The sequence below is a fragment of the Rattus rattus genome, chromosome 1, assembly GCF_011064425.1.
Source record: "Rattus rattus isolate New Zealand chromosome 1, Rrattus_CSIRO_v1, whole genome shotgun sequence".
Taxonomy (NCBI): Eukaryota; Metazoa; Chordata; class Mammalia; order Rodentia; family Muridae; genus Rattus; species Rattus rattus.
The window spans coordinates 91,109,728-91,119,963 of NC_046154.1; the positions used below are offsets into that span (position 1 = coordinate 91,109,728).

General features: G+C 45.5%; 1 protein-coding gene across 1 annotated transcript; it reads right to left on the reverse strand.

The window, feature by feature from the left end:
• Positions 1–1,549: 1,549 nt before the first annotated feature.
• Prpf4 (pre-mRNA processing factor 4) lies at positions 1,550–9,626 on the reverse strand. The gene is made up of 8 exons (XM_032903296.1): positions 9,539–9,626; positions 8,876–8,973; positions 7,645–7,768; positions 6,285–6,374; positions 3,636–3,758; positions 3,413–3,520; positions 3,216–3,334; positions 1,550–2,765 (listed from the first exon to the last, which is right to left on the reverse strand). Exons 2-8 carry the CDS (start codon positions 8,955–8,957, stop codon positions 2,572–2,574), a joined length of 840 nt encoding a protein of 279 aa, XP_032759187.1. The 5' UTR covers positions 8,958–8,973; positions 9,539–9,626; the 3' UTR covers positions 1,550–2,571.
• Between the last annotated feature and the right edge of the window lie 610 nt (positions 9,627–10,236).

Sequence of the window (10,236 nt, forward strand, 5' to 3'; positions counted from 1 at the left end):
CTTTCAGTGACCCTTTGTTGGTGACTCATTTGCACCAGCTAGGTTCTACATCCTTAAGGTTTAATGGCGCAACAGTGCTGGATATTTCCGAATCAAGTCCTAGCAGTCTCAGTCACTCATAGGGCATCTAGAAACACGTGGCAGAACCTTCACGGGTGCTAAGGCTAGGGATAGACCTGCCGCTGTGCCTAAGAAGCTATCACCTAAGATTCAAATCTACTAGGCAGCAACAACAGGCCCCAAGTCAAGACACAGGAGTGGGAAAAGTCCACTGTTCATAAAGTCAGTGATTTGTCCATGGCACCCATGGGTGGAAAGACTGACTTGTCAGCAACCAGGCAGAGTCCTGTCCTGGTCTGGACAATGGCCAACATTCTCCATAAAGCACTGTGAAACTGCTTCACAGATTCACATGGTTCCACTGCTTACAGCTGGGTAATTTAAGTTTCTTAAGTCCACCCAGCAGTCTTAACAGAATGAGCTGTCTCAATGTGCCTGACGCACCACCTAGGGAGGGTTAAGTGACAGTGGTCCTGCCATTCAGAATCCACTATTTTCTTAAGGTGGTTGAAGAAATGGACTATTTCCCAAAACTTGCTCTGCTTAAGGCAACTCAAATGCTCTCTTGGATCAACCAAAAATTAAGTTCCTAGTGAGGGTTAGACCAGAGAAACCAAAACCCCGTGGTGTGCCAGACCCTGAATGCAGAATACTATGCCAGTCTCATTCTACCAACACAAGAAGTCAAGAAGGTACGTTTGTAGTAGAGTAGGATAAGGGTGGTCAAGTGCCAAATGAAGGGTGGGCCTGAGTGGCCTAATGGCTACATAGGGAATATAGTTGGCTATAGCTGGATTCGGATGTTTACCTGGGTGCGGTGAGCATACTCTTGACTTGGGAAGCAGAAGCAGACAGATCTCTGAGTTTGAGGCTAGCCCACAGCAAGTTCTAGAACGGCCAAGACTAAAAAGAGAAACCCTGTTTTGAATCCCCATCCCCCAAATGTTTTGTTATACACCACATATCCATGATCTCCAGAAGAGCAGGGCAGAACAGGAAACTGATGGGAGTTTCGAACACTGGAGAGGAGCTAATTTTACACGATACACAACCTTCTTTGAAATTACTGCTGTGCGGTTTACTGTGCAGTTCTGGAGTGTAGGGGCTGTGTACCTGCAGTGAGGTGCACACACCCACTGACAGATGAGGAAGAACTATGAAGCCCAGACGCCTGGTAACGTGCTCTCTAGGCCACTCTATGTAAAAAAAGCTATTAATGCCTAGATGTGATTGCTTACACCTGCAGTAACAGAACCTGAGATGCAGAGGCAGGAGGATTAAAGTCTCAGGCCAATCTGGGCTACGTAACAGAACCCTGTCTCACAAAAACCCACACCCCTCTCCCCAAACCCACTACAAAGTTTTGAATAGAGTAATAGGAATTGGAACAACTCACAGGCCTAGAATTACACTAGATCTCAAAACTAAAGACAGGGATCTCTTTGGACCAATGGCTAGGTTCACAAAATGCTGAAATAGATAATAATGCTTGGAGGTTTTATAGTAAGAGTTTACTCTCAGCAAGTGTGTATGTGTGTGTATACACAAAAGAGTTTATGTTTGGGAACACCCAAACATAAATTAGAATTTTTTCCAGTTACTTTGACATGAAGTGTTCTTTAATACATAAAGTACACCCATTAAATAACCAACAGGAAGGAGGTTGTACAACACATACATCATGTTTGTTTTAAAAAACTCCTTTGAATCTGGATACAATGGCCAGACTGTTTTATCACGAAGGATGCCAAACTTCAAAGCCAAAAGGAAGAGCTCTCACAAGGCCCAGTGTGCAGTTCTGAGTTCCTGATGCAGTGAACATCCTCTGTGGATGCCACCAAAGAGGGACAGCTTTACAGTGGAGCCATCGCACAGACGCAGTCTATGGCTCCAGTCCTATTCTTGGGAACAGGAAAGGAGCTGCTGCCAGGCACATGCCCTCGGAACTGGGGAGATTTCATACAGTTCAGCCATCTTGCTTGCTGAATCACACGTAGTCCCAAGCACACGCCGTGTTATAGAGAGCCAAGTTCAAGCATAAAATACACAACTGCCAGGCACAACAGCACATTTCTGTAACACCATCACTTGAACAGCAGGGGCGGGGGGATCACTTACAATGTGAAGCTTCCAGACACATATACCAAGTTCCAGGACAGTCAGGGCTATACATAGACTCTGTCTCAAAATGCCAAATAAAAAAACAATTAAAAATGAAAGAATAGTCACAATCCTGAGTGCTGAGGGAGGCCATTCAAATGTGTTGAAGTTTTGCAGACACCTACATAATGTCTATAGTTTACGGCAGAACCTGAGATGAGAACTGCGTTCTAACCACGAAGGGCTTGCTACTGCCTAAGGACTGGCTTACTCAGAAGTGGGGCTGGCGTGAAAATCCAATCCTACACACGGTATTTGGCAGGAAACATGATAGACACAACACAATTCTTTTCCTCTGAGGAAGATGGCTCCTTAGTGAGACACAAGGTCAGAGTCCTCCCATGGTCTTGCCTACTCTGCCATCCAGAGCTTGAAGGTTCTGTCATATGAGCAAGTGGCTATGAGCTGCCCATCAGAAGAAATGTCTAGGCCCATCACTTTGCCCTCATGCCCAGCCAGAGTCTTCAGTGGGGACCAGCCTGGGTGGGTCCAGATCTTGGCTGTGTTGTCATAGGCACCCGTGAGCAAGAAGTCCCCATGGATAGCTGCAGGAGACACAAAGCAAATGTGAGGAACTCCAGGGTTCAGAAACAGCCTAGGAAAAAGACAACGATCTTCCAGACAGACTGACCACATGCATTCTACATTCCTAGGGGGCCTCCAAGATGAGGGACAGTCATGAGGAGACGGAGGACAACCAAGTAACAGATGAAGGCTGTGTGGCTGCTCTTCCCCTGGTGGACAGTTTGTTCAGTACCATCAAGCATCTAGTTAGTGCCTGACCACCCATGGAGCACAAAACGAAACGGAGCCTTCGCAGAACTCCCACCTCAAGCGCGCTCTGCACAGTGCTGTCTAAAGGTGTGGCAGAGGGAAGGACACTGAAATTTGCTTCTTTAACAAGGCTCCATGTCTAAGTTAGTCTACTGCCCAGGATGTATTTCATGAAGCAAAGGGTGTCTGATATTAAGGCTGAGAACAAGAGAAAAGCTTACGCTCAAACTTGACACCAGTCACTAAGTTCTGATGGGCGGGGATGGTGTAGACACAGCGTCGCTGTCGAAGATCCCACACCTTGCAGGTGTTGTCACCACTGCCAGTGGCAATGTGGTAGCTGTGGATCAGATGCATCAGTTAGAAACATAGAGTGCTGTCTGACCTGGACCCTTCCCACTCACTGAGTCTGCTTTACCCATTGGGGGAGAAACTTATTCCGTAGATCTCCTTCAGGTGGCCTTCTAGGAACATAATGCAGCGTCCTGTGCGTAGGTCCCAAACTCGGCCAAAGGCATCCAGTCCCCTGAGGAGACAACATTTGTGTGAACATATGGAATACAGTGTGACAAGAAAGCGGGGTTGCCTAAGAGGTGAGACTACTAAGCTGCCCTTCCCTTGCTTTGTGGAGGAAATCTTACCCAGTGCCAGCCAAAGAGCCATCTTGATGGAAGGCAATGTCATACACACCCATGCTGTGGCCTTCCTGGTGTAGGATCTCCTCTTGAGCCTCTAAATCCCATAAGCGCCATGAACGGTCATAACTTAAAAATAAATAAGAATAAATTTTCCAACTTACCAAAATTACACCAACGATAAATCAGCAGATTAAGTGTCTATGACAAGGAACTATAGATAACCATAGCTTAGCTCACTGCTGCTCAACCATACTAACAAGAGCTGCCAGGCTGGAGGGGGACAGCTGAGGACAAAAGCAGACCGCTCTTCCAAAGGTCCTGAGCATGATTTCCAGCAACCACATGGTGGCTCACAACCATCTATAATGAAATCTGGTGCCCTCTTCTGGTGTGCAGGCATATATGCACATAGAACACTACTAAATAAATCTAAAGGCGGGGCAATTCTATCCTAAAAAAAGGAAAGAAAGGAAGGAAGGAAGGAAGGAAGGAAGGAAGGAAGGAAGGGAAGAAGGAAGGTAGGTGGTCTTTCTGACATGAGCAATGCCTCACTGTCCAAGCGTCTGTTTTAGTTGACAGTTGGGAGACCATGAACATTCTGTACGTTAGTGGGTATTCTTTAAAAAAAAGAAATTCCCTGGGTTGGGGTTGGAGCTCAATAGTAGGGAGGTCTTGCCTGGTATGTGCAGGGCCCTGGGTTCGGCCACAAGCACAAAACAAAAACAAACTTCTTGAAGAATGGCCCAGCAAAGATGGCACTGCCTTCCCCCTTCATTCCTCTGCTGCACCCCTTCACTCATCAGGCATTTGTGTATTTACTGGAGACTCAATTGAAATTTGGGCATTAAAGAAAGACAGGACAAATAGAGCAGATCTAGAAATAGACCCGAATGTGTAGATCAGAATGTTTTCATTAAAGGTGCAAAAGGGATTTTAATGAAAATCTTAAAGGACGGTTGCAAACAGGTTTTGGTAGTACAAATACAGAACAGATGAACTCAGGAAGGGCAGAGCAATTGGAGCCTGCACTAAAGACGTGCAAGACGTGTGAGCATGTGGCAAAACAAGTGCAACGCCATCAGGGTGGGACACTGACATGAGGTATTACTGCGTGCTCTACTGTGGGCAAAACAGTACGACTGGCAACAGCAGACACCGACACAGCTACAAACCAGAGTGGGCGGAGCCCAGCTGTTTTTAAGATTTTATTCTGGGGAACAGCGTCTCACTCTGAAGCCCAGACTGGCCTCAGCTGTGAGGCCCTTGTGCTGAGTGTTGGGACTGTAAGCATATGGCACTGAATCCAGCTTGCCCAAATCCTTTAAAAGCTAACATACATCTACTCTATACACCACCACTCCACAAACTAGCAATTATAGTGTAACTACCTAAGAGAAAGGGAAAGACAACCACTATATCTACAAAAAGCTTCAATAAAGGTATTTAGGATGGCACAGGATGTTCTTCCAGAGGACCCAAGTCCCAGGACCCACACAGCAGCTCACAATCATGCGTAACTCTAATCTGATACCCTTTTCTGGACGCAGGCAAAAAACCCATACACAAAACACGAAAAAAGGGTGTTTACAGTAGTTTTATCTTGACTGGCCACAACCTAGAAACATGCCCACATGTCCATCAACGGGAGGATGCATAAACCGTGGCTCAGACACACAACACACTACAACTCAACAACACTAATGGGTATAAACAGGCAGAATGAACGCAATCAAGTCATAGGTTGTTTGGAAGGGGTGGGAGAAACATTACCTGTACTGATGAGGGTGTGGGTCATAAGCAGTATGCATTTGTCAAGGTTGAATTGTACAATGAAACAGTCACATTCTATTGTATGTTGGTCAAACATGAAGGATTTTTAGTAGAACTAAGCCTTACTAACCAACCTTACAGAATCAGAAAAAGAAGCCAATATGTCAGCAGGGACAATTTTACTTAAAAAATTGCTTTTTTGCAAGACAGAATTTTTCTGTATACCTGACTGTTCTGAACTTGCTTTTTAGCCCAGGTCTGCCTTGAACTCAGAGTCACCTACCTCTGCCTCTCGAGTGCTGGGATTGAAGGCATGGGCCACTACCATGCAGCTCTTGTTTTTATTTATTTAAAGATTTATTTTTTTATCATATACAAGTACACTGTAGCTGTCTTCAGACACACCAGAAGAGGGCATCAGATCCCATTACAGATGGTTGTGAGCCACCATGTGGCTGCTGGGAATTGAACTTGAGACCTCTGGAAGAGCAGTCAGTGCTCTTAACCTGTTGAGCCATCGCTCCAGTCCTGTGAGCCATCTTTCCAGCCCTTATTTTATTTTTAATAGTCTTGCTATGGAGCCCAGGCTGGCCCTGAACTTGTGATCCTATTCCTTCAGCCTGGTGAGTGCTAGGACTACAGGTGTGTGCCTTCACACCCAGCTGAGGGAGATTTTCAGTATGACGCGTAGCACACTCAGTGAGATATAAAAGTAAAAGCACTCTGCCCTGACTATATCATACTCTTTTATTCTGATTCAATTACTGAAGTTTGAGGAAGTTCTAATTAAATATTCTTGATCTAAAAATACCTGGCAGATCACTGAAAAGGATTATCAAAACCAACAGGCGTGCACAAACTGGGCAGTAAAAGATGGCTTACCAGGTTGTGCCCAGGAAACGCCCTGACGGATGCCACATTACCCGAGCCACACGGACTGTATGGCCTTCAATATCTGCCACTGGTTCATCACTGAAAGGAACCAAACGTACAGGCATTAAACACCTAGAGCCATGCAGATGCCCAGAGTTTACCTACGGCTGTGCAGACCTTCCCACTCCAGTTCGTACCAGGCATTACTGTGTATTTGCTACGCCGAGCAGCACAGGGCACTGACAGGACCAGGCTCTGTGCTAACTGCTAACTGTCCTTGCAAAGGGTTACAATCTTAGGGATAACAATAATTTAAGCTGCTTGTTAAGGTTCTATGACCCCAGGGCACAGTGATCACTTCTCAATTTGGCTAGTTCAGAAATTCTCCATCAAGGATGAGAGAAAAGTTCTTGCTGAACAAGACTGCACTGCATCAAAGCAGTGCTTGGATTCAAAAAAGAAAATTGACTTTGGTGGAGGTGTAGATATAGAATGTATAAATCAGTTTTGGTCCAAGTGGGTTCCAGATTATCCTTCTTAACCCTTAGCTCATTCAAAGATCCAAACAGAAAAAGGGACGGTAGGCTAGACTGACTCAGTGTCCTCTGGCTACCTAGCAACCACAGGAAGACATACACAGCAGAGAGAGGAAGTACACAAGCCTAAGGAGAGCAATTAGGAGTGCTGTCAGTGAGCACGCAGACCCAACCAGTGCCCACGGGGAGAAGCACTGCTAAGTACTACAGAAGCCAATTAAAACCTGCTCTGCCCGGAGCAGAGACCCTATCTGGCAAACACTGAAGATGCTAATTAGTCTCTTAGAAAATTCTGCAATAAAAAACTTTCCTATGCTTTCTCTAGGAAAGGAAAATGAGCATTCAAATGTCTTTTAGATTACAATATGCTTTCAAAATTGAGTGGACTGGTAAAAACACCCACATGAAGGAATAAGATGGGCAGAGGATGACACAGCGGCCTTACTGCCAGACAGAACCTCCTTCCCTCTCCTCTGTGGCTGTGCCCTAAGGCACGAGAGGCCGCCAAGATGACCATCTTTAGCCCATCTACAAAGCAGTCCATTTCTCCAATGCTAACCTACCATGTGGGTTAGACTGAATAGTTTTAGAATGAGAGCCAGAAATCAGCAACTACCATACTAAAGGCAAATTTGAGTGTCAACGTCAGCAAGGAAAGCAAAAAAGTCTAGCACACCTTCTCCAGAGAAGACAGACATCTTCTACTTTCAGTGAGCTCCCTGAACTCTTAGAGCATGTCTGGGATTAAATGTCACACTTTTAGGCCTGAAGGGCCAGTCAGCTGCCTGTGTGCTTTAGAGATGGCGGTGTGGCCTGCAGAATGGCAACATCACCTGTCAAGACTCCAAAGCTTCACAGAGCCATCAGCAGCACAAGAGGCCAGGTTGACATCTTTTTGGTCCAAGGAAACAGTGGATTTGGGATGGAATACAATTGCTCCGACATTTGTGTTATGGCCTACAGAAATACAGGAGATCAAGTTAAAGTGTTCTCACCTCTTTGTAACCTAAAAGCAAAGAACGACGACTATGAACATGGAAAAGTACACATTGGGAAAGTACATAATGTGAACACAGAATTAAAACGACTATTCAACTACTAAAAAAAGAACATTTATATTTCAGACAGGGTCTCTTTGCGGTCTTGGCTAGTCTGGAACTTGCTATGAAGACCAGGCAGGCTTCAAATTTAAAAAGATCTACCAACCACTGCGTCCTGAGTGCTGGGATTAAAGGTGTGTGCCACCATGCCCAGCAATTTATTTTTAAATTATGTGTAAGTACATATGAAGGCAGGTGCCTATGGAGGTCACTGGATCCCCTGGAGCCAGAACTACATACAGGGAGCTGTGAGCTGCCTGTTTGGGTGCTGGGGAACTCAGCCAGGGTCTTTCTAAGAGCAAAACACATGTTTTTAGTCACTGAACAATCTCTCCAGCCCTTCCTCCCAAATTGTTTGAAACAAATCACTTTTTAAAACATTTAAGACAAAAAAAAAAAAAAATAGGGCAGAAACTGACACAATGGACTATGTATCTGTCAACTCCAGCACTTGGGAGGCTGAGGCAGGAAGATACTGAATTGGAAGCCATACTGGGAAACAGAGGAAGACTCCATTTTCAAAGAGTAAATAAACCAAATCAAAATAAATAACACAAAATCTTGATGTCTTTTAATTTATATGCTGTAAAAGCCAGAGCATGGCTGGACAGGAGGACAGACTGCATGAATGTGAGGTCACGATACACCTCACACCCATTCACATACAAATGCAATGCATCGGCTGGAAGGATGGCTCATCAGGTAACGCTCCTCAGAGGACCTGAGTTGGTTCTCAGCACCCACATCAGGTGGCTCACAAAGGCCTTTAACTCCAGCTCCAGGGGATCAGACACCTTCATCTGGTCTGCAGGCATTTGTTTACGTACACAGAGTGCATGAGCACGTGCACACTCACAGAAGCAGATGCTGTGTATGGTATCTATCTGAGTGTCAGCCCAAGTTTCACCGTTTAACAGATTTTGATGGGAAAGAATGGGAGCTCCTGACCAAGACTGTCACTCACCTCGAAGAGTGTGAAGGAGGCTGCAGTCAGGGACAGACCAGAGCTTGCAGAGCCCACTCCTATCAAACACAAAGCAAAGCATCTCAGCCAGGGTTGGTCTGGGAAGGAAAAGGAACCTTCGTAACATCATTACAGGACAGTTTTGTCTTGACCCTATGCACTTGACAGGCCATCAGAAAACACACACACACACACGGCTTTCTGGAGAGCCACAGCAGCTCTCAGGCCTCTTTTAGACTATCATGGAACGCAAGCTGCTACTTTTAATGTCCAGGTCAACTTGCAAGCCAAAGGTAAGATAGTAATTAACATTTACCAATGGTACAGATAAGAGTGCCAAGACTTCCAAAGATCACCTACGCCAAGACCACAGAACTAAGACAGAAAGGTGGGACTAGGCTCAAGACTACTTGGGTCTACAACGTTCCCTTATGAGCCACTCCAGGACATAACAGACATTACATGTCACGGGTCTCTGGGCACCTTTGTGACTAGTCAGAACTGCCAAACAGAAGCTGTCAAAGCAAACAAGCAGGCAGAGCCATGCCAGCCGCTCACAAGGAGCAGAGGAAGAGGACAGAGGAAGAGACCTGAGACAAAGATACTTTTTCTTCCTGAACTAATGCCCAATTTAGGAAAACATTAATGTAAAGTAAAACTTACCAACAAGCCGTGGCTAGCATTTTAGAATTGGGGCTGAAGTGACAGTAGGAGATTGGCCGGTCATCTCCAATCTGACTGCAGAAATTATTCAAAGACTAAAAGGAAAACAAAAACAAGATGAACCTTGGAAAGCCAATCTAAGACTTCTTTCGCTTTTTCACTTTTGGGGGGAAAAAGGGGAGTGGGGGGAAGGTAGAGAAGGAGGCAATGGTGGTAACAGACTTTCAGGTTAACCAATTCGAAGACTTTTTTTAATGCTTGCTGTTGACAGAAGACACTAACGTTGATGAAAGAAAGGAATCAAGGCTTGTCTGGAGTGACACTTGTTTACCACAGCTTCGCTAGCTTTTATGTCAGTTAAACACAGACAAAAACCAGAGAGAAAAGCAAAGCACAGCCTGACCTATTAGAAGGGAGCAACCAGGAGCAGAAACATCGGCCCCTGTGAGCCCAGAATGCTCCTGTCTCCATGGCTGATGGTGCCTCCCACATCCCAGATCCATCAAGAGGCATGTGCTAACTGTTTTTACCCTCCTGTGAGTGGGCCAAAAAGAGAAGCTAATAATTTAAGACACTACAGCGAAGAGCATCTTACCCGGAGAGACTTGTGCAGCTCCTGCATCTGGGAGGTTCTGGTGGTCTCGGGAATCTCCTTATGGAGACGGGCCTCCTCCAAGCGTTTCATTGCCCTGTGACCC

Bases quoted from the DNA above. Each gene is read 5' to 3' on its own strand.
- Prpf4 (XM_032903296.1), bottom strand. From the start codon at position 8,957: ATGCTTTGCTTTGTGTTTGATAGGAGTGGGCTCTGCAAGCTCTGGTCT. The intron at 7,769-8,875 runs GTGAGTGACAGT...GTATTTCTGTAG, and splicing joins CCTCCTTCACACTCTTCGAG to GCCATAACACAAATGTCGGA. The intron at 2,766-3,215 runs GTAAGCTTTTCT...TGTCTCCTGCAG, and splicing joins GACTGGTGTCAAGTTTGAGC to CTATCCATGGGGACTTCTTG.